We start from the raw sequence: 25,254 nt of genomic DNA, 5'->3' as shown, positions 1-25,254 counted from the left end.
GCCACTCGCTAGTGGCCTGATTTGCAGGTATTACAGTTTGAATATAAGGAGAACTGAGTTTATGTGGCAGACAGAAAAAGTTAAAATATTACAAATTATAATAGAAGGTCAACATACCAATCCACGATCCCATCTCGACGTCGATAAAGAGCGGCTCGCTGGCATTGTACAACTGGGGCAGCAGTACAGCGGAGTATCCTATCGGCATGCCACAGGCCGCAGCCAGCAGAAGCACCGCACATGTGACAAGAATCTGTATCACAGGAGAAGGCAAACGAAAAACGAAAGAGTTAACTAACTTGCTGGGGCTGTTGAATTGTTTTTCTCAATATTTGATCGAACCGTTGCTTGCTGTTATCAATTAATAAACACAGTGCCGGTCGTGGCTTGATAGGGCGCCGCGCCACGCGGTCATGTGGAGCCGAGTGACTTGCAATCATCACAAATTGATTTCAATCGCCGGCTACTGAGGTGGTGGCACGTTTTTTCATCGCATGCTGGTTTATTCATGCACGTTTTGGTTTTTTTTTTGTTTTATAAAAGCAACAGTTAGTAGACAGGAGATTGAGTTGGACAATTATTGGTATCATGCTAGGATAGTTATTATATTTCTTGAAAACCTTGATCTAAAGAAAATTACTATCGATTTGTCCTTTTCACTTAAACTTTACTTTGTCTCAATGATATTTTTCAATCATTCAACTCACCTGATGGAAAACTCCTTTGGAGGTGGAATGAATTTCGGTTCCACCCGATGATGAGCCCTCCAGGTTTCGTTTCTCGTCTGCAACTGCTGGTTTAACGGCAATTGTATTCAGAGGCGTAAGACACGTCGTTAGCTCGCGATAATCAGCTGCAGCGTCATCCGGATAAGGTGGTGGAGGACTGTCGTTCTGTGCAGAGCGATCGGCTTTGAAGTTGACATCATCTTCTTTGCCGATCCTGTCCTCATTTACCTGTTTGCTCTCTAATGAACTGAGTCCATAAATGGGGATGGAGAATCGTTTTGTTATCGTTTTTGGTAAACAATAAATGTGAGATTTCAATTATCAGACTTTGAAGGAATAAATTTTAAAATAATGATCATTTGACTTTCAAGTTTCCACGACCAGGACCAAATACGAGAATCATCGTTTTTTTTGCTTGCCGCGAATGTGCCTACTCTGAAGCTTAATTCAAATGTAGGTAGGTATAAAATTTAAAAATGAAACTTTATTCTACAAAATTGAACACGATACTAACTCAAAGATACTAAACTTGTAAAATTTGTTCCAGCAAGTTTTGAGATACAGAATGCCGAATTTCGGTGTTTCTTGGCATAGATTGCTTCGCGGTCCTTCATGTGTTAAGCATGGCTAAACCACCAAGAGCAGACGTTTAAGCTAGCCCACGATGTAGAAATTCCAACGACCTTTTTGTAGTATTTTTAACCCTTGTGGTTGAGCCACCAAATGTTTCAGAATATGAATAGCCCAGGAAATCTTGATCGGGGGGATATCGAAAACCGGAAGCCGCTGAGACGACAAAGAGAGTTGCCTGTAGTTTCAAGCGAAACCCTAACCTCTCTCTCCGAGATGCCGCCAATAAGCTGGGTGTATCGTCTACAACCGTGCATCGAGCCAAAAAACGAGCCGGACTATCGACTTACAAGAAGGTAGTGACTCCAAATCGCGATGATAAACAAAATACGACGGCCAAAGCGCGATCCTGGAGGCAGTACACGACTATGCTGACGAGATTTGACTGCGTGGTAATGGACGACGAAACCTTCGTCAAAGCCGACTACAAGCAGCTTCCGTTTTATACGGCAAAAAGAAGGGGAAAGGTAGCAGATATTTTCGAGCACATGAAACTGTCAAAGCTCGCGAAGAAATATCTGGTTTGGCAAGCCATCTGTACCTGTGGCTTGAAAAGCAGCATTTTCATAGCTTCCGGGACTGTCAACCAAGAAATTGACGTGAGTGAGTGTTTGAATAAACGTCTGCTGCCTTTCCTGAAGAAACACGGTTGTTCCGTACTGTTTTGGCCGGATTTGGCATCTTGCCATTACGGTAAAAACGCCATAGAGTGGTACGCCGGTAAACGGTAGACATTTGATGTCTTCGCAACATTTTTAAATATATTTTTTGATGATCGATCAAATTTTTGAAAGAAAAATGTGATTTTTCCACCTGGAAAAAATTATTTCTTGAAATAATTAGTTTACAGACTTAATGTCTTCACAAAACACTCATTCAATAATTATTTCAATATGCTGTAATAAAGTTATCATTAAATGATAAAAAAATTTATGATGACGTAGTTTTTAACATCGTGAAAGAGTTTTTTAAAGTTTTCGATTCTCATAAAAAATTTAAAAAATCGAGCAATAGATGAACAAACTTTTACATTTTTCGAAGCCGTAAAAAACTTTACCTCATATGACGGATTTTCTTAATGAAATCACCTACAAACTTTATATTGCTTTCATTATACAATACCAACAGTGTTCGTGAATAAATATTTTTCGGACAATCACCAATTTTTTTAAAATAAATATTTTTATAATTCAGTTAGCTGACTGGAACAAAATGCAACAAAATGCAAATCAGAACTAAATCTCATAAATCGCGTTTCCATATGCTGGAATATGATTGTTTTGCATTATGCGTTTGTTAACATTAAAATTTCATCCATCCTAAGATTTATTACATGATTCAAGATAATAGAATATTTTGTAGTATTTGTTACCCCTAAATGTATGCAGCAGATTAACACTTTTTTCTTAAAAACATTTTTGACAGAAAAAATGTAAAATTTAATTCGAACAAAACCAAAAACTACTGTAATTGGTACCTTATGCGTTAAGACATCACAAATGTTTAAAAAAAACTTCAAATTTTCAAACGTTTTCATTTGTTTTTTCATTAACTACAGAGTTTGTTGCAACTTACCCCTTTTTCTTAGTAGGGTGAAAATCGCATGTTTTTGATAATTTTAAAATAACTGATAAAACCAATAATTTTTTTTTTGACTACGTCAATTTGGTGTCCCACCAACCTTAAAACTTTTGATGTACAAGAGGAATGATTATCTGTAGGCATTTAGATTTTAGAAGTCATTGAATTTGAAAAATGTTGCATGTTGCCCCAGTTGACGGTATATGATTTACAAACTTGGTATATTTGAGAAAGATGTTCAAATTTTTAAAACACACAGTTTTGTGGAACATTTCAAATACATATTTCAACTAAGAAAGGAGATATACTAGAAAATATCCAAAATAATGCCTTTTTTCAGTAAGTTATAACCTTAAGAGTTCGGACGAGTTCGTATAATTTTTTGAGTGGATTTTGTGTGTCAAGTTATTGGCTTTCCATTGATATATAAATTTAACATTAGTTTTGGATGGATTTTTTACAGACTAGTATTCAAAAATGATCTTTTACCTCTAGAAACACTTAGAATTTGAAGAAAAAAAAACCCTCAATGTTTCATGTTCGTAATTGTTCCTGTTCGTATTTCTATTTTTTAACTTTTATGATTTTCATGCGATCTTGATGGTCTCTTCAACAAAGTTGCTTAAAATAGTAAGATTTACAACTTGCGTGAAGACATCAAGTCGGTAAACTAATAATTTAAAGAAATAATTTTTTTATCTCCCTTCCAGGTGGAAAAATCACTTTTTTCTTTCAAGAATTTGATAGATCATCTAAAAATATAAAAATGTTGCGAATACATCAAATGTCTACCGTTTACCGTTTGACCGCAAATAATTTTGATCGCTTATTAGGTGCATTTACCCCTGTGTGCGACGGCATTCTTCAAAAATATAACTCCAATATCAGGACCCTCTCTATTTTGGCAGAGTTTTCTGAAATAATAATCAAAACAATTTGTAGTATTCTCCGCTTAAAGTGGACCATTAGAATTTAAAAAAAAAATTAACGAAACAAGCTGGCAAGAATAAAGAAAACGGTGTTAAGTACCTCAAAAATTTCATAGAATTATAAAACGAACACAAACAAAAGACTAGAAATGACAAAAGACTATTAGGATATATACCTTTATTTTTCAAATCAGTTTAAGATCTCAGTTAAGGCATTCATGTTTATAGTTCTAATTCTAATACACAACTCGAAAGTTTTAGTTAAGATTTTGAATTAAAATTATGATAAGAACATGCATTCGTGTATTTACCCAAGAATAAAACTAATGATCATGTATCATAATGCAATCTTCCCATTTATCATAATTTGAATCTGGATATGAAATTTGAATATAAAATTTGAAACTACAATTTTAAGTTATTCTAAAATCTTAATCTAAATACGGAATTTAAGGACTTGGTAGGCTGTGACCGTTTATGACGGGTGTTTTTTTGTTTCGGCTGCAAATTTTTACTCCCGAAAGTGAATTAAAGAATTGAGATTTGTGCTAAACTGAGTCAAAAGGACTAGCGCTAGGCCTTCCGGACTGGCCCAGGATCATCTTCCTAAGTGAAAGACGGTAACCTTTGGAGGACTCATTAAGATAAGTGTTGTTTTTTTATTATCATTTTCCTTAGTTGGCAATGGACATTTAGTTAATTTTCGGTTACAGAGGACGAATGACAGCTACTGTTAAAATCCTCTCTCAATAAATCAGATTAGAATTAGTAAATTTTCGGTAAGCTTACGTATGCTGTCAGGTTTAAAATTTGTTAGATTCGAGGTTATTTTCTGAAAAAAAATGATCATGTGGAGAATATTTCTTTTTGTCCTTGAACGTAGTGCTTTTAATTTGTTTTTTCGATAAGTTTTATTTGTTTGGAATGATATTAGTTTCCAAAATTTCTAATATAATTAAAATGTTTGCTATAAATCGTTTTAGGATGAATAAAACACGCTGTCAAACATTGCTCGGTAAAATCGTTATTAGAAGTCACACTGTATAATTCACTTTTCATTTATATCCATTTGAATAGACAAGGAAATTAAAAATCTACTAAAATTTACTATAAATTTACTTTAACTTTTGGGTTATTGGACTGCAAAGTCAATTCCAGGTGTCGAATTAGATGAGGAAGTTGAAAACAACATATTAAAATATTAGGGGAGAGTGGGGTATCGTGGGCCATGGGGAAATGTGGGCCACTTTTAATATCTCAGATGTGTGTTGAGATAAAAATCTCAAACCAACTATCATCGTCGTCGCTTTGCGTGAGCATATATTCCTATATGTTGTTGACTGAAATACGCATCATATGCTTCTTTTATTTATCAAATTAAAAAAAGTTAGAAAAAATCACTTACATAATTAAAAAAACACTAGCTAATTTCATCGATGGGGAACCTAAAGTGCATAACAAAAATATGCTCATACCCTTATGATCTTAGTTTTGTCATATCTTTCACGACGTCACGTGGAAAAGGAATTTTTGATGAAACATCAATAAGTCACACAAACGCAACCAATTTGCAAATCATAGCTTGTGGGGAATCGTGGGCCACACATCTTGAATCACCTATATTTTTATGTTTTTATACACATTCAGAACTTATAATACGTTTTACCTATCTGCAAAGTTTTCTTATGCCAAATGAAGAGTAATGAAAAATATTTTGTCCATCCTATATACAAATTTTGCCAAAACGTTCGCGAGCCAGGTTTTGGAATCTATGCGATCATACACAGCTCTCTTTTTTATTTCATCATCTGAAATTGCTTTAAAATAACGAAATGAATTAGGAAATCACAGTTTTGGGTCAACTCATAAACTTTGCACGTTATTTGGTCAATTTGGATTTGGTGGCCCACGATTCCCCACCATTTTTCAAAATCCAAAAAATATTGCTTTTTTTTCAAACAGTTAGAATTTGGGGAAAATAACTTATTGAAAATTAAAAAAAAAATACCTTATGATACGTTGAAAATGTTGAAAACCGTAACATTTTTTGTTTTCATTTTATCTTTTATAATAAAGAAGTTATGGAACAACGAAAAAAAGTGGCCCATGATTCCCCACTCTCCCATAATATTTTTCTGTATTGTTTTCAAAAAAGAAAACCTAACAAGTCCCAGAAATAACTGAAAGTTGATATTCACTTGAAAACCAAGAAATAAAATATTTTTCTTCATACATTAAATGAATAAAGAATAGGCCTTTAGAACAATATTCATAAAATCAGATAATTCAAACACAAATCTTAAGCCTTTTTATTATGTTCGTAAAGTATTTGGGAAGGAAACCAAATTAACAAAAAATGACTTTTCCGAAGTTCGAACGTCTTAAAAAGAGCAAGTTAGTTCGGTAGAGAAGAAAAAAATAAGACAAATCTAAATGCCATTTTCAATTGAATGTCACACTATTTTCGGCTACTGCGCTTGAAGAAGCTATACAATTTTATGAACAAATTTTATCTAAAAGTATTGAATTTGATACAATGAAACCAAGTCTCAAGATATCGAAAGGTTATTATTTTTCTTACCTAAAGTAAAAGAATAAGATTCAAAAAAAGTATGTAAATTTACACCTCTGATAAATTTGAATATGACCTCTTCAGAAGTAAAGAAGTTTCAGTAGAGAGCTCAGGAGATTAAGAGAAGAAATCTCATGCGACTTCATTACCTGTTAGGGTGATTTCCATGTTACAATACCTTTTCTCCAAACACTGGCGTGGAGATTTCTGGATAGATGGCGTTCAGCCTAATTTTAAATGTTAGTTACACGTCAACGAACTAAAGAAACAGCTAATTTAGTTACTCATGAAAAAATCAAGCACCTATTTATTTTTAAAACAAATATCATTGCATTATTCCTTATTAGTTATCATCATGGCAATCACTTTCTTTTTGGATTTTTCAAAAAATAAGATCTTTATAGTAAACACTAGAAGCATAGGGAAATAGGTTTCGAAAATAAGATCTTTACACTAATCAAAAGTGTTTCCTGATCATATCCCTTTTCCCCACATCCACACCAAAATTGTTTTGCTAGGATGCAGAGGTGACCTCGGTCCTAAAGCATAATTTTGTTTTCTTTCATCTTTGTCTCTTATTTTCCTTTCTATCTAACTAGGACGTGGCCGGCGCCGTTATTGATGTATAAAGAGAGAGCATCAGTTTTGTTCATTGAGAATATGCTGTCAATCCCAGACACGATTCTTTTGACCTCTGGACAAAAATGATGGCCTCGGTCAATCACGGAGTTCTACTAGCCACGCCTGCGGTTATGGAATCCGAAATGTTTAAGTACTAAAAATGACCGAATATAGTCGAACACAAAAGTATCTAGTCAGTTTCAGTAATAGTTTAAAGTGGCATGTGGATGTGAGTAGTCGATCAAGCTAAGCTAATCTTAATCTAAATAAGGAATTTAAATTTGAATCTCAAATTGTATTCTAAAATCTTAAACCAGGTATCTGAAGTATAAATCTGCAGATATTGTCTGTAGTTTTAAATCCTTTGGATCGATTTAGAACTAAATCTGAACTGAAATATGAATTGAAATTAGAATCTAGACCTGAAATATTAGCAAGTTTTCTATTCTTCGGCCATATCGGTGAATTTTATTACCGTTCTAGTTAGAATAAAGCGAATTATAGACGGATAGAAGTTTAGAAGAGAATCACTGGGTAAGAGAAGTGAAAGGTAATTTTGATTCATAAATGCTAAACTTTTGATCATCAACCACGGACTATTCTATTAAATGCTACTGTAGATATACATAGCTCAACTTATGTTACTACTTAAGGCGCTAAAGAATGGTTCTTTCCAGTGAATCTTGAATTTAAATTAAAATCAATCTGAATTAATTGGATCTGAAATTTGAGCATGGAGATTGTTTTTGAAAATAGAAATCCGTAAAAAGAAACTAAAGATAAACTCTGAATATGAAATCGGATCTGAATCGGATCCGAAGTCTGAATGGGAATCCTCAAATGAATCAACAAACAACTATGATTCCCAGGTAACCAAAATTTCCGTTCAGAATTAGAAATTACCCGATACATTTTTGCATGCTTGAGAACTGAACATTCTTCTTAATTTGTTGTCAAAGCATGGCATCGGAATAATCAATACCTCACTGGCACACAACTCAAGTGACAATATAGTAGTGTTTCTACTGTTATAAAACTGATGTTTACATCAATAAAAAAAACAGTATCTCGTTTCTTCAGCTGCCTAAAATAAACACATTTCAATACGAATGGCTGCTAAACGATTCATCGTTCTCTATGCCGATCACCACCCTAGAGGCACTTATCACTGCTGAATCGAGATTCTATTCTGCGATAAAACGCAATTTAAGGATTCTTCTTCCGGAGGGTGCTTCAACCAACGCGTAGTCCTGTCCCAAACGAAATAAAAAAAAAACTAAAGGAGAAATCATTCGTTCGTTGACCTCGTGGCGACACTGACATACATCATCAGAATTATGGGTATATCTAACACACCACAAACCGGATTTTCCAGTTTTTTACCCTCCTTTAACTTGTCACTATGAGCTTTCCACTTTGCTGATTGGAGCTGTTGAGCTGCACTATTATTTACCTTTCTTCCAACTTCATGGTTTATGTTTTATGCTCTTGCAGTTACTTTTAGGCTAGAACAAATAACACTTGTGCCAATTTCATTCAACCAATAATGCTGTAACCATTCTTCAATTGCACAAGATTCTGGTCGAATTGATATCAAATCGACGTTTTCACTAGTCACGTTCAATTTTCATCCAAAAAAAAGAACAGTCAGCCAGCACTGAATGGATTATTGTACAACACACAAAAAACCCCGACCGTTGTTCTGTGATAAGATTCTTGCGTTGCCACTAAGTTATCGAACTGACGACGATCGCGATACGAATGTCTCGTTGAAACCAGCGTCAATTCGTATATATCATTGAGCGACACGCGAAGACTCTGTTGTTGACTTCCTTGAGGTGGTAATCGACGACGACGACGACGACAAGGTGGCTTGTTTGTGTATACACCAATCGGTGACGCCATCCCCTGGTCATTGCAGAATGACAAAAAAAAACGCGCATTTTCTCATAAAACGGTGACGTAGTAAGCTGATAAGCGAAATTTGCTGCGGTCGAATTGAGTTCAGCGTCCCGCCCGCTTGGAGAAAAAAGGACGCGAGAGAGACGCCTCTATTGAGTTGAAATTCTCTGTTTTGGATTTTTTCATACTTGTTTGCTGCGCCGCGATGCCGGGTGGTAGCAAAACAAAGAACGAAAAACGACGCCCGGCTTTATCGAACGAGACATTGAGACGCGACGCGTGTCATCTGTTTGTCGTATAACTGACACAAGTGCCATATAATTATGGACTGTTCCAGAAATAATAAGAACACCTAATATTAACGGTCATTTTGAATCGATTTTTTTAGAGTTCTACTGGCTGCGACTTTCTGTTTACAAATTTCTGTACGTGGTAACAAAAAAACATTTAGTTTGTGATAGCAGTTTAATAACGCCCAAACACAACAAGACATGCAGAGCAAACTCGACGACCTCACCGAAAGCTCCAAGGCAGCAGGTCTCAAAATCAATGTCGGAAAGACCAAGTCGATGGAAATCAACACAGAAAATCGTTCCAATTTCGTGGTAGCTGGACAACAGGTTGAGACAGTGGAGTGCTTCCAGTATCTTGGTAGGCGCTAGAAATCGAGATTCGGGAACGTAAGTGGAGATGGATTGGGCACACGCTGCGAAGAGATGAAAACGAGATTTGCAGAGAGGCGCTTGACTGGAATCCAGATGGTCATCGAAGAAGAGGCAGATCCAAAAGCTCGTGGCGGCGAAGTCTAGCCGCTGAAATCCGCACAGTTGACGAGAACCTTGGCTGGCAGCAAGTGAAGACGCTGGCTCCGGATCGCCAGCAGTGGAGATCTTTTATCTCAGCCCTATGCGTCGGTCAATCGGCGCTGGACCCTTAGGTAGGTAGCATTTCAAAATGCGTGGTCTAACTCCGGAGAAGAGAAAAAGTATCATGCGCAAGATGGTGTACTGTGAATGGAATTTCATTGAAAAAATTGGCCAAAAAAAAAAGGTACAAAAGGCCCCTAATCGCGACGAGAAGCAGAACAAGCCCGCCAAAACCCGTGCCAGGAAGTTGTACCTCAATATGCTGACGAAAGTTGAATGCTGCATCATGAACGACAAAACATATGTGAAGGCCGACTTCAAACAGATCTCCTGATATAAGTTCAGATAGATAAGTTCAGCGTTCCGAAGCATGCCCGCACTCAAAAGATGTCCAAATTTGCGAATAAATTCCTGGTTTGGCAAGTCAGGCGCCCACACGTTCGGGAGGCGGAGTGCACCTTTCATGACCCAGGACACGATGGAAGGACAGGTGTACATGAAAGAGTGCCTCCAGAAGCGGCTGCTTCCTCTCCTGAAGGCCCACAATTTCCCAACAATCTTCTAGCCGGATTTGGCCTCATACCACTACACCAAGGATGTGCTGAAGTGGTATGCGGACAATAAGGTCAATTTCGTGCCGAAAATGTTCAACCCTCCCAATACTCCGCCCCATCGAGAAGTACTGAGCGATTATGAAGCAGCACCTTCTTAAACGACCTAAGGTTGTGAAGACAGTCGAGGAACTGAAGAAAGTATGGGTTTACATGCAAAAAACGGTTGAATCACAGCTTGTGCAGAATCTTGTGGCCGGGATTAAGGCCAAGGTGCAGGCATTTGCGTATAGACTGTAAAAAAATACGAGTAAAATGGTAAAATGAAGTTTAATAGTTATTTTTCAATCCCTGAATATTTGATGACAATCGGATGAAAACTCGAATTTTGCGAATTAATTTTGTGTTTGGAAATTTCATCGTGGACATCCTTTATCTGATGATAATGATTCTAAATAAAATTCTACTCTCATCTTTAATTCTTTCTATATAATAATATAATAATTCTGTCTATAAAATTTCATGATCTTGAAGTGTTTCTGTTTCTACTAAAACGGACATCTTTTCACCGATAAGGCCGATAAGTTAAAAAAATATCTTCTGTACAAGGGTTGTTTCTTGATGCCTGATCATTATTTGGAATTTTTAGGGTAACTAGTGCCACATATTACATGTTTAACAGTTGATTTGCATAATAAATCACAACTCTCTCCAAACCACTTGTAAACTATTTATTAGTACACAAGGTAACAAAACATGATTTTTCACAAGATTTTTGATCATAAAATTTTCAGTTATTTTCAAATATTTGTTTGATACTGTCTGTTATTTGACATATAGTCATTCTAGGTTGGAAGCCATGAATAAATTATATTTTAAGTTGAAAGGTTTTTCTTTAAAAGATTTTATGTTGGTTTTTTTTTAAAGTTAGGTCTAGAGGAAAATAAATGGGCCAACCTAGTTAGTAAACATTAGTTAACATTAAAATGTTTTACATCTTGTTGAGAGACAGTTGCAGGAAGTCAATTTTTGGCCGATATTTTTATATTGGTCCATTTTTTTTCATATTAATCCCATTTTTATCACATCATTTTGAAAAATGTTTTGAATTCACTAACGTTTAAATAAGATATATGTCATGTATGTATGTTTGTTGGTTATCCACCACGGGTCACGAATTCACAGCAGTTCTGCCTAAGTATGTACTCACGTGCATTCTTAGATTATTAGGTTCGACAAATCTCCAAAGCAACGCGCACACTATACCCGGACCCCATGGCTTCGTATGAACTGTTATGTGCTGAATGTATTGTATTGATGTAAGTACATATATTTTGGAAGAACGAGTCAATCAGGTGGGCTAGTTTACTTACAGGTATTCCGGCATCCGTGGATATACCTGGCCAACTGGCAACTAATTGAACATTCTTATTATATAGTCAGTTATAGGAGGAAACACACTAACCTGTCGGCCACTTATGGGGTTCGAACCCAAAAGTTTTCTTGCCGATACTCGATAACACCGATATAATAACGCCGAGATACTCGATAACACCCACGCACCAGAGAGCTCTACTATCGTTCGAGATAGAAGGACACCATGGATCACATTTGAAATCAAGCGAGCAATTGCGGTCAGGGACCTCGCATATTCCTTCTATGTAAGGAATCCAAACAGATTTAAAGAGACGCACAGTAGTGTCGTATCCTGTCGTTCTATGTTTCACAATCCGTGTCGGGATATACAACTGACCACAACTGCTTTCGGCAAAAGTCGTTAATAGAATGACCACTTTTCGTACTTCGTCCAGTTCTTCTCAGTTTCTTATGATCTATCTCTTTTCTTCTAAAGAGTTTTCTACTGTTTCTACTCTACCTCATATATCATTCCTATTTCGTTGTGATGAGTGTGAGCAGGATCGATGTATAACGCGTCTTACGCCTACTAAACTGAATCAAATTCAATTCAGTTTTTCACATATTTCATCTTGCTGTCATGATTTAGAAAGATGTAATATTTTCTGTTATCATCTTTTTTTCTTCATTCACTACATTATTCCCTTTCTCTACTCTGAATTGATAATCAAGTTGGGATGACCACTCTTTTTCATTCAGACTATTCTCAAATGTCAGCTAAGAATGTAAAACAGTAAATTTGCTTTTCTTTTATATCTACCTGAGTTCCAGAAAGTCATCTTACCCTGTCTGAAGATTGCCTTTTTTATGTGTCTAACTTTATCATTCAATAATGATGATGAAAAGGGTATATCAACGTTATGATTCTTCGTAAGATAAATTCAATTAAAATTAATTTGATTGAGATTTTCCATCAGTTGGCAGAATTAACTAAAAAAAGAGTAAAATATCTTCAGAAATAAGACAAAGATATTTTTGTTTACAAATTTATTCCATCGCTCTTTTTGTTTTGACGTCACTATCGTTCACCAAATCCGACTACAAATGGAAGAAGTATGTTTTTCTTCTCAAGATAAATTCCAATTCAAATTCATTTCACTAGAGTTTTCCTTAAGTTAGCAATATTAACTTAAATAGAGTGAAAACCTTCAGAAATAAGCCAAAGATTTTTTTATTTTACGTTGTGTTCAGCTGTAACTTTTCTCAGTATTCCAACCGAGAAAGAAAAGTATCCCAATTACCTGTCCACTCAAATTTACTCCGTCTCTATTATTGTTAAAACGTCGCTCTCGCGGAATCCCCAAATCCAACATGTTTATCTTCTCTTTTTTTGGCGGATCAATTGCTTTTCAGTTCCCTAAATCCTCCACTTAAAATATTTTTTTAGTTATCATGTTCAATTTTCACTTTTCTCAGGATTTCAACCGAGCAAATATAATTTTACAACCACTTTCATCAACGGAACCCAAGCGAAAAAAGACAAACCGAGCTGACCCTCATTAATGAATGTATATCAAATCATCAAAAGTCTCTTGCTCTTACATTTTCAACCATCTCAGAGATCTCTTGCGCTGATGCATATATAGTTATCTCGCTATGCTTATAGAGTCTCTCGCTCTAAATTTTTTTCAATTGCATCCATTTTTGCACGTGGCCCAACATGTTTTTTTTTCTATCAGATCTACATCCATATTTTAAACCGTCCATTTCCAATTCCAACTCCCTTATTCCTTCACACAACGGGATTTTTCTCAGGATTCCAACCGAGCAAGTAAAATTTCATAACAAATTCACAAAATCCAATATTGGAACCCAAGCGAAAAAAGACAAGTCAGGCCACCCATCTTTCATGAATGTATTCGAAACCGTTGAGTCTCTCGCTCTTACATTTTCTATCAACCACAGAGATCTCTCGCTCTGATGCATAGTCCTCTCGCTATGCCTTTAGAGTCTCTCGCTCTTTGATTTTTTTTTTTCACTACATCCATTTTTGCACGTGGCCCGACGTGAATTCTTTCGCCTTCCAATTTGAATATTTATTTTGAATCGTCTATTTACAAGCTTACCATGTTGATCCTGGAGCTACTGCGCCATTTGTCGTATCCTGTCGTTCTATGTTTCACAATCCGTGTCGGGATATACAACTGACCACAACTGCTTTCGGCAAAAGTCGTTAATAGAATGACCACTTTTCGTACTTCGTCCAGTTCTTCTCAGTTTCTTATGATCTATCTCTTTTCTTCTAAAGAGTTTTCTACTGTTTCTACTCTACCTCATATATCATTCCTATTTCGTTGTGATGAGTGTGAGCAGGATCGATGTATAACGCGTCTTACGCCTACTAAACTGAATCAAATTCAATTCAGTTTTTCACATATTTCATCTTGCTGTCATGATTTAGAAAGATGTAATATTTTCTGTTATCATCTTTTTTTCTTCATTCACTACAAGTAGGTGGAATATACAAGAGAAAGTAGCAGATTCAACTCTTTAATCTCAAATGCTAAGAAAAGATATGCAGAGCGTTGCTTTTCGAATAATATCTCTCCCAAACAACTCTGGAGTAATTTAAAAAGAGAAGGAGTACACAACAACTCCAAAGGTCCTCACCTGATGAAGGATTCGACATAGATCTGCTAAACACGTTCTTCTCTGAAGGCCGTCAAACGAACCGACCCGGCCCAACGACAGCTCCTGATGTAATCACCGAACCGACGAGAACTCATACAAGGCGCTTCTCTTTTCACCAGATAACGACCAACGAAGTTTCGAATAAATTATTCGAAAATCAGTCAAACGCAATAGGCTGCGATAATATTCCAGTATCCTTCCAGTCATGAAGCACCTGTTCAATAACATTATCTCACCGAACCATTTTCCATCGTGTTGGAAAAAGGCCATCGTCACCCCAATACCTAAAGTAACGAGCCCTACTTCGGCTAAGGATTTTAGGCCAATAAGTGTGCTTCCAGGTATATCCAAGGTGTTAGAGAAGATTCTGCTATCCCAAATCACCTTACACCTCAACGAAAGCGATCCACCAGTTCTAGAAATGAACCAATCCGGCTACCGCAAAGGGATATTCTACAACAACTGCGCTCACCAAAGTGGTCCACGACATTGTCACCAAATTCGATAATGACTACTGTACTGTCATGGTTTTGGTTGACTTCTCACTAGCGTTCAATTCTGTTAAACATAACACCTTAAACAGGAAACTAGAAAATGAGATTGGATTCACACCTCCTGCTTGCGAGATGATATCATCATTTCTGAGCCAACGCTGCCAAACAGTCTGATGCTTCGATCAAAAATCTTCCGTAAGAATCTTAAAAGATGGAACTGCCCAAGGCTCCTGCCTGAGTGCCTTGTTATTTAGCCTCTATATAAACGACCTACCATCCGCACTAGAGTGTAATTACCAGCTTTACGCTGACGACCTGCAAGTCTTCGTCAGTGGTCCTAAAACTAACATCGACTCTCTAGTCAGACGGATCAATAATGATCTTTCCGCTATCGAAGAATGGAGCTACCACAATCATTTGTCACCCAAACCAAACAAAAAAGAAGCGATTGTGTTTTCAAAAAGTGGCACTTTGATTCCACGCGATAGAATCACCTTCTGCAATCAAACATTGCCAATTCAAGAAAAAGTTAAAAACCTCGGTCTCACTATGGATAGCCATCTTACATGAAAAAAACCAAACCAACGATATTGTCTCCAAAGTATACTTTACTTTGAAAACGTTCCGTCGATTCCAATCAGTACTTTCAACTCCGATTCGATTGAAGCTAGTCCAGGCAGTAATTATTCCAATTTTCTTATACGGAAATGTCATCTACTTCCCTGGTCTATCGACAGCACTCAAAGACCAACTGCTGCGCTGCTTTAAATCTGCCTCCAGGTTCATCTTTAATCTAAAAAGAAGGGAAAATACCAGCGCGGTGAGAAAAAGCATCTTAGGTCGAGATATTTCAGACAACTATTATCTTCGCATTGGATGCTTTATGCGGCAAGGATTCTGCAACCAACTTCCTGACTATCTCACTGAACATCTTCAACAAGCCAGGAACAGCAGAACTAAATGTTTTATCCTGCCACACCATACAACCAGCTGTAAGAAAAGTATTCTTCTGTACGGTGCATCCTACTGGAACAGTCTGCCAATTTCCGTGAAAGAGTCAAGTAACCTACGTAGCTTTAAGGAAGAACTGAATAGCGCACTCTAGGAATACTTGTATTAATTTTTATTTTTTTTATTTACATAGTATACCGTCTCACGACATAACTTGACGAACATAATTCCTATAATTCACTCGGTCCATGGCAACCGTTCTCCAATTTCTCGGGCACCCCACGTTCGCCAGATCACGCTCCACTTGGTCTAACCACCTCGCTCGTTGCGCCCCCGCTCGTCTTGTTCCTACCGGATTCGTAGCAAACACCTGTTTTGCAGGACAGTCGTCCGGCATTCTCGCAACATGTCCCGCCCGGCGTATCCGGCCAGCTTTCACCACCTTCTGGATACTGGGTTCGCCGTAGAGTCGCGTGAGCTCGTGGTTCATCCTTCGCCTCCACACTCCGTTCTCCTGTACGCCGCCAAAGATGGTTCTCAACACTCGTCACTCGAATACTCCGAGTGTACACAGGTCCTCCTCGAGCAATGTCCATGTCTCGTGCCCGTAGAGAACAACCTGTCTACACAGTAAATTTTTGCCTCGATTTCCAGCAAAAAAAAATTGCTGGAAACGTTCAGCAATCCAAAATTTTGCTGGAAACCAGCAATCGGTTTTCCAATTGCTGGATTTTTCAGCATTCGGTTCTAGTCTTGTCATTTTTGCTGGAAAATCAGCTATCGGTTTTCGATTTGCTGGACTTTCCAGCAATTGATCGAGTTTGCTGGAAAATCAGCAATCGAGTTGTCAAATTAGAGTCTGTTTGTTTTCGTACGCTGGAGCAAGGTGAGACTCAATTTTACGAATTTTGGTCGGATTAATATAATTATTTTTATTTTCCTCTATATTCTAGCAACCAGGCATCAAGTCAAGGGTAAGTAGATATTCCATAAAAGATACTAATCAAAAATTTTTTTTACAGTCGGCGGATGATCAACACCTTGGCACAAAGCTGCCACCCCAGAGTCGATGATAGAAAATTGTAAAAAATTGTGTTTCTCGAGATAAATAAATCCCTTTTTGAAAAATGGGAGAAAATAATTGTTTTTATTGCTAATTATATGCACAGCCAATATTCTCAATTTAATTTTGAATTGAAATGTAAATTTGATACTAAATACGGCCGGTTGTTTTGAAAGAAAAAGCTGGTTCCCAGCAATCTGGATTGCTGATTTTCCAGCAATTTGAATTGCTGGAAACCAGCATTAACGATTGCTGTTTTTTCCAGCAATTTAAATTGCTGGAAATTTTGCTGGAAAGTCAGCGGGACAAAAACCAGCAAAATTTTGCTGGTTTCCAGCAAAAAAAAAATTTGCTGTGTAATGAGCGTCATATACAGGTTACACTTCGTGCGAGGGCTAAGTCTTCTCGAACGCAGTTGCTTGTGGAGTCCATAGTAGGGGCAACTTCCGCTGATAATTCGCCTCCGGATCTCACGGCTGGTGTCATTGTCTGCGGTCACCAGTGATCCGAGATAGACAAAGTCTTCGACTATCTCCAGCTCGTCGCCGTCGATCGTGACCTTGTTATTACTGGACTCGGTCGGTCTCGGATCCCCGGCCAGCATGTACTTCGTCTTGGACGTATTAATCATCAACCCAATCCTTCCTGCTTCGCGTTTCAGTTTGGGATAAATATCTTCCACCGCCGCAGGTGATCTGCCGACTATATCAATGTCACTTGGAATACCTACTTGTATTTTGATTAGATCTAGGTTTTACTTCAAATCTATTCGAACATCAACTAGTGAAATCCTTATATTACATATCCTTAACCTGAACTATAGTTTATAACTGACAGGCTCACGTACTCCTAACAATAAACATTAAACATTAAAGTTTTATTAGAACCCATATGGAATATTTTTAAAATGTTTTAATCTAAAAAATTAAGTGTTAAATATTGATTCTAAAATATGACGTATTATTATAGTTTGTATGGTTACCCGAAAATTGACATATTGGAATCAACTTTTGGAAATAAAAAGATACACCAGCAAATTTCTAGATGTATCAAATTGACATTCTAGTTCTTATGAGGGTTAAAGAAACAGAAAGAAAATACGAAAGTATTCCACCCATTGACACAGTTAGTGGTATGAATAAGGTTTAGCAATTGCTTCGGTAGCTTTTACTTAGCTCGAAATCAATCAAAGCAAAAGTCCAAAGCATTTGCTTAGTTTGGTATGAATAAACATTTGCTTAGCGGATGTGTACTAAAGTCTTAGAACATAGCTTTTGCTTCGAAAAATAGAGCTATCCAACCAGCAGAATCTGAAGTTTTCTAAAGTAAAATGAAAGAAGACGATCAGAAAATTGAAAAGTACGGCTAAAGTAGCCTTGAATTCGACGAAGCGGGTGGTGGGTGTAAGAACGACTGGAATTTTTTTTTGTTAATGCGTGCTTGTATGTTGATGTTTAAAGAAAAATGAATATAGACATATTCGAATATTGTCAAACAAAAAATGGCCTCTTTAATATTTATCATAAGCTATCCCACATGTATTTGGATCGGGATAATCCGATGTATCAAAAAAAGGCAATAGGCGCGCATTTTAATTTAGATTTTTTTTTAAATCTTAGAATTATAAAAAAAATGAATAAAAAAAATGAGAGATCTGTATAATGTTTTAAATTATTACAATTTATTTCTTACTTTGAGCCAATTGGGACTTCTTCCACTATAGCCGGATTTTTTTTAATTTGAAATATTTACTAATTGAGTTGGTTATTGTCATCTTAGACAAATGATTTTATACAACGACAGGAATATGAAAAAAGTTGGGTTATCACTTCGACTTTCTTTATCCATGTTGAAAATGCCTTTTTGAATTGTTTTGAAGTGAAATATTGCTTATTTGATAAACTCATGACGTTATTAAAGAATTTTTTATTAGAAAAGTCTGCTACCGAGCATGCTTAGAAAATTAAGCAATTGCCAGGAGATTGGTCGAGCAATTGCTTCAGATTTGAGCTTTATTCATACCAAACTAGCTTGTTCTAAAAGTAAAAGCTTCTGACTGAGAAAACAGCTGTCAAAAAAAACTTTATTCATAACAACCGAAGCAATTGCTTTAAGCGACTGCTCGACTGCTCGATTCAGTTTAGCAAAAGCAATTACTAGGTTTTTTTCATACCACGTAGTGTGCTTGCACTCACCCAAAAAACTGCGGATGCCGAGTGCATCTGTCCTTCGGTTTAGGGTAAAGTACACGTGCACCGACTCAAATGTTTTATTGAGTTCATCCACTCTCTTTTCTTCGAGTGGTCTCTTTCTAACCAGAAATACAACACAATCTATCATATTTACTTGGTTCCTCTTGTCGCTAGCTTGCCCCCATGTGGTTTTTTTTTCATAGGTACGTTACAACTTGTGGTGCGATAAAGCGATAGAGCAAACTAGAGATGTACCGGGCCCCCTTTTGAACAAAAATGTCCTATGTGTGTTTTAAAAATATCGATGAAGAATGTTATTTTTATAGATAGTTCTATTATATAATGTAATGTAATTTCTATTGATGTTGTTTAATTGAAAAATAAACACAAAGAAGGAAAATATAAGGACACAAGATTACGTTATTAAAAGAAAAATGAAACAGGAAGAATAGTCATTACAAACGATCTAATCAATTCAAATGAACCCTAGCAGCCTGAACGTACCAACATATGTACGTATAAGTCATTTCCTCAAAAGAACTGACTGCTATCGATTGTCTTGCTGTGAGTTGCTTAGGGAAAAAAAGCAATAAGTAAATAAGCTGATTAGGCCAAACCAAGCCAAGGCAAGTGCCGGGGCTTCATCTGATATGTCATCGCCGCCTGCTATTATTATGTACTTTGACCAGCCAGAGTCAGTAGTGGAAGAATTTCACAGCCTACCGCACAACAGCTGAGAAATTCCGTCGTTTGCTGTTCCTTCACCAGGATCAGTTTGTTATGGTCCGTTGTTTAGTGTACACACATCCTGCTCCCGGTGCCGGCACTTTGGGAATTCTGTTACGCGAATGTGATCTATTGTAACGGAAACAAATCGGAGGTGATCGTGTAAAGAGTTTGTTTTTTTTTTACTGTTGTGATTTATTTGTGTCGAACACGTGCTTGCCTGCTCCAGAATGGGTGAAGATACCAGCAGTAGCGACGATTCTCGATCTAGTTCTTGTGGGAATCTGAAAGCCGAAACCAACGGAATCAATCAACGTGGTGAGAAAAGCTAATCCTTCTTACATAATTTCAATGAGAAAAAAATTATGGAGTTCAATATAGGGCTTTGAAACTCCTGTGTATTATTTTTAGAGGAAGTAGTCACCTATACAAAATATAAACAGCTACATATTATGTGATGTTGTCTTAAAGTAGTACGATAACCGATGCGATAACCATACCTTGTTAGAACACTAATTGGATATCTTGAATAGTCTGTCTTCGTTACCGCATTGTTACAACTTGTTTGTAGGTATGAATCATCCATAATGATAAAACTTCTAGGAAAACAAACAATTTGTTCGGATAGTAAAATATGAAAACGTTTTCATGTTAAAGTTTGCAAAGTGCATTGTAATATCAGTCTCGTTTGAACTACGGTACGTTGCACATCGTGTGTGTGAGCTGAATTGAAATCTAATTTATTTTTCTTCTCTCCTTCCACACTCTATTGTCGAGCGGTGCAATGACCCACAACGATACACCAAGGTCATCGAAAAATGAAGTTCGAGTACGGAAATATCACGAAAATTATGCTGGGCCATATCTCGTTATGGCTGAAACAAATGTCGGGAATATATCTGCTGCGAAGATTGCTAAAAGTCTGGTGAAGAAATTTGGTGACGATTTTATACGTGCTATGCCGGTTTCTAAAACCAAAATGAAAATTTTGATGCGATCGAGGGATGCTGCTAATGAAATAGCAGGCATCGGTACCTCAAATGAAGTGCGTTTTTTTATCCCCCAACGGCTGGTGGAGTGCCTTGGGGTAGCCTATATTGAGCCGGATATTTGTGATGAAGAATTGAAGTTTGCTAATGCGTACGATAAACGCAAGTCGAATCAAGTTGATAACCCGGAGATAGTTCATGCTCGTCGTGTGCTTAGAAAATTAGCTGATGATAAAGAGGAAGCCCTGTTTACGGTGATTTTTACTTTCGCTGGGCAGAGTTTACCTACTCACATCGAGTTGAATAGAGTGCTTTATTCTGTTAAGCAGTACATTTATCCTGTCCGCCAGTGTGGTAACTGCTGGCGCTTGGGACATGATAAAAAAGGATGCAAGAGTGCTAAACGCTGTAACCAATGCTTGGAGCAAGTGGGCGGCGAAGATCATGCATGTGAAAATAGTGAGCCCCAGTGCGTTAACTGTTTGGGCTCCCATCGGGCCAATGATCACAAGCTTTGTCCGAAAATAATTCAAAAAAAGAAAACCGATAAAGAGCGGCGCGACACTTTTTCACAAGGACGTGTCGATTGGTTTTGTGGAACAACTTCAAATGAATCATCAAACTCACTAACTATCATCTCCCAACCAACAACAAAATCCACCGTGGCAGTTGCTTGCCAAACAAGTAATGTTGACAAGAATGGGTCTAATCCTTCCAGCAAACGTCGTCATAATGTCGATTCGGACGATGAGCTTCCCCAACTTGAAGTTAACATTTCTGACGGGGTTTGCGATTCGATCCGATCGACGATTGAATCTACTGAGGTCATCGATATCGTTGCAGAGGCTCTGGAAGTTCCTGAGGAAGATGTTGAAACTCGACAAAAAATTCAACAAATGGTTTTGGAGAGAATTTCGGATGTTGTAAGTGATAAAATGAAAGGATATTTTGCTAATCTCAGATTATGAAAAACACCACACCGAGCACTTTAACAGCCACCGTTCCTCTGCAATGTCTACAATGGAATTGTAGAGGGATAAATAGTAAACGCTCATCTTTAATCCAGCTCATAAATACACACAATATCAATATTTCGCTTTTGAGTGAAACACATCTCGACAATCACACAAACTTTAGTCTACCGCAGCACACCATTTTTCGTAAAGATCACAGACGAAACTCGATGGGCGTAGCCATCGCGATTCGTTCAGAACTGAATCCCGTAGCATTTCCTATTGCACTGTCAGCGGATATTCAAGCCGTTGCCTGCCAGATCAAATACATCTCCGGGTTGATCACTATTGTATCTGTGTACATACACCCGCAAGCCAACATATCGCAGACTCAGTTTGATAATTTTTTATCAACCGTTCCGAAACCGTGCATCATTGGAGGAGACTTTAACGCAAAACATCACCTATGGGGAAGCGATCATGGAAACACACGTGGAGACCGTCTTCATCAAGCCATCGAAACATCTCATCTCGTCATTCTCAACAATGGTCAGCCAACTAGGTTTGATGTAAACCGGTCGTGGGGCGCAATTGATATCACGCTGGTTTCTTCGAGCCTTAGTTTGTGCTTCGACTGGGAGGTTTTGGATTCACCAAATGGAAGCGATCATTTTCCGATAGTTTTTCATTCGAGTACTACATGCGCGATGAAATTCTACTCTGGAATCAATGTTCGGAAAATCGACTGGGAACGTTTTACCGGAAGCCTCGAGGAATCATTCGTCGAAAATGGAGAACCGGATAGCTTTGATGTCTTCTTTGAGCTGATTTGGCAAGCACTGCGCAGATCCTGTCCATCAGTAAACTCGAACCACACTCGCCGAATACCGCAACCCTATTGGGACGAAGAGCTAACAGAAGCGAAGAAAGCCACCAGAGTTGCTTTCCGCGCTTGGAAACGAGAGCTGTCAACCGAAGCTTACGAAGGGTACGCTAATACAGAACGAAGGTTCAGAAATTTGGTACGCGAGAAGAAGAGGAAAAGTTGGCAACATTTTTGTGATAGTTGTGATAGTTCTACGTCCCTCACAACCTTATGGAGGATGGCTAGAAGATTCAAAGGGCGCGGAGAGCCATCAAAAAACCTTAGAATTTCGGACAATTTGGCCAACGATGTTTTGGACAAGTTGGCTCCCTCATCTGCCAAAAATCCACCCCCGGCTTTTCTACAATGTTCGTGTTGCCCTCAAACTGGTTTACCATTCTCAGTATCGGATATTCAAGCAGTTTTAAAAATCGGTAAAGATTCGGCTCCTGGTTTGGATGGTGTTCCATATTCCGTCATAAATCATCTCCCATGGGCGGCGCTTAGTCAGTTGCGAAAAATCTATTGCCAAATTTTTGCTTCAGGAAGAATTCCGGAAAGCTGGAAAACCTTTAAAATTGTACCGATTCCTAAAAGTGGTCATGATCCGATTTCTCCTTCTGCTGTTCGCCCAATCGCGTTAGCTTCATGTTTTCGCAAAGTGTATGAACTCATAATCAAAGATCGACTAGAACATTTCATCGAAAACAACAACTTATTCCCTTCAGCTATCAACGGTTTTAGGAAAGGACGAGGAACAATGGATGCGTTGTTTCCCCTGATTAATGAAGCTTCTTTAGCTTTGAAAAGAAGAGAGCATGTGGTGATATGTAGCCTCGATATCAAAGCCGCCTACGACAACGTGGAAATTAATGTTCTGGTCCGCGAATTACGCTCATTAACAGTCCCTGAATGCCTAGTAAGAAGTATCTTCCATCTTTTTGAAGAAAGGAATTTGTGCATTTCAAATGGATTAGATTCAATATCTAGGACAACGTGGAAAGGCCTTCCTCAGGGATCTCCACTAAGTCCGTTATGCTTTAATGTTGTGATCAGTGGATTGATCAACAGTGTCCCTCCTGATGTGATAACCGTAAATTACGCCGATGACACAACAATTGCTGTAAGAGGAACCTCGCTGGAGCATAGTTGCGAATCTCTCCAAAGGGCAGTGGATATAGTTGTGGAAAATATTTTCGACCTTGGGTTAGAACTTTCGCCCACGAAATGTAAGTGCCTTCTGATCTCGACACAACAATGCGATAATCCCCCAGAAATAAATATCGGCGGTTGCACTTTGGAATACGTCAGATCCCTGAGGTTACTCGGCATGTACCTCACACGAAATCTGTCGTGGTCGTGTCATATTAGAGAGGTACAAAAACGTACGGCTCCGTATCTTAACTTTCTACGAAGCATATCGGGCCAGTCATGGGGAGCACATCCAGCAGCAATGTTAGCTATTTTCAAGTCATGTGTGAGATCAATATTGGAATACGGTTCCATATTTATGACGGAGTTAACACAAAAAGAAGCCATCGTTTTGGATAGACTACAATGGGCAGGAATTCGAATCTGTTTGGGCTCCACAAAAACCACCCACACAGGTTCACTCGAAGTGATGGCTGGTATTATTCCGCTGCAACAAAGAAGAGAACTTGCTGTCATGCGTTTTGTAAATAAAAGAGCGTCACTTTCTTCTTGGCATGGTCAATACTCCAGACCGATCTTGGAAGGTGGCTTAGTGGCTACGGGAATACACCGCGCCATAAGAATGCTTAACGAATTTATTCCACTTGAACAGCCTCTAAATAATCTCCCATGCTACATGGTCAACCGTGAAGTTGTAAGAACAATAATATCCATTGATCTCACTGTTAAACGGTTATGTTCAGAACACCAGAACTCATCGGCAGCTGATTTGGTTTCAAACTATCTCTTGGAAGTGTATGCCAACGCGAAAATCTTGGCAACTGACGGGTCGAAAGATATACACGGCACAGGTTATGCTGTGGTAAATAGTTTTGGAGCGCCTGCAGAAGGGATCAAACTCGACAGTAAAGCATCAGTTTATATGGCAGAGCTTCTAGCAATCAGGCATGCTGCGAAAATGATCGTAAGCCTTCCTGTTGCTCAGTATATTATTCTAACCGATAGTTTGAGTTGTCTCACGAGCCTTCAAAAAATCAACATCAATCAAAAATATCCCGTTGCTTGGTACGATATAAAAGCTTCCATTCTTGAAGGACAAAGAATGGGGCACGAGATCCATCTGATATGGGTTCCGTCTCACAGAGGTATTCCAATGAACGAGTTGGCAGATCAAGAGGCGAAAAGTGCGTGCATCAATGGTGGTACAGCAGATTATATTTTAACATCATTCGACATCCAGTTTCCGATTCGGCGTACAACAGTGCACAAATGGCAAGCAAAGTGGAATGCAGGAACTAAAGGACGTTTCTGTCACAGCATCATCTCTAACGTTTCGCTCCAACCATGGTTTAGTAGCTTGGATCTCAACCGCAGACAAATTGTAATCCTTTCCAAATTAATATCAAATCATTCACGGCTCCCTGCTCATCTGACTAGAAATG

The 25,254-nt window shown here is 37.9% G+C and overlaps 2 protein-coding genes across 3 annotated transcripts in view; one reads left to right on the top strand and one right to left on the bottom strand.

Annotated features, from left to right (window-relative positions):
• Positions 1-8,917, bottom strand: part of LOC129747012 (facilitated trehalose transporter Tret1) — a 48,381-nt gene extending 39,464 nt beyond the window's left edge. Inside the window, exons 1-3 of the mRNA XM_055741024.1 lie at positions 8,515-8,917; positions 708-975; positions 118-253 (exon numbers count right to left, since the gene is read on the bottom strand). Coding sequence (XP_055596999.1) covers positions 118-253; positions 708-975; positions 8,515-8,531 — 421 coding nt within the window. The 5' untranslated portion in view covers positions 8,532-8,917. The remainder of the gene's footprint in view (positions 1-117; positions 254-707; positions 976-8,514) is intronic.
• The window catches only part of LOC129747011 (sterol O-acyltransferase 1-like), a 62,958-nt gene that overhangs the window by 20,124 nt on the left and 17,580 nt on the right, over positions 1-25,254 (top strand). The window contains exon 1 of one of the 2 annotated variants that reach the window (XM_055741022.1): positions 19,814-20,171. The exons of the other annotated variant lie outside the window; for it this stretch is intronic. Coding sequence (XP_055596997.1) covers positions 20,084-20,171 — 88 coding nt within the window. The 5' untranslated portion in view covers positions 19,814-20,083. Of the gene's footprint in view, positions 1-19,813; positions 20,172-25,254 lie in introns of those variants that run through there. 2 annotated transcript variants of the gene reach the window in all.

Source organism: Uranotaenia lowii, chromosome 2 (assembly GCF_029784155.1).
Source record: "Uranotaenia lowii strain MFRU-FL chromosome 2, ASM2978415v1, whole genome shotgun sequence".
NCBI classification, from domain to species: Eukaryota; Metazoa; Arthropoda; class Insecta; order Diptera; family Culicidae; genus Uranotaenia; species Uranotaenia lowii.
This window is presented reverse-complemented; position numbering and strand designations above follow the sequence as displayed.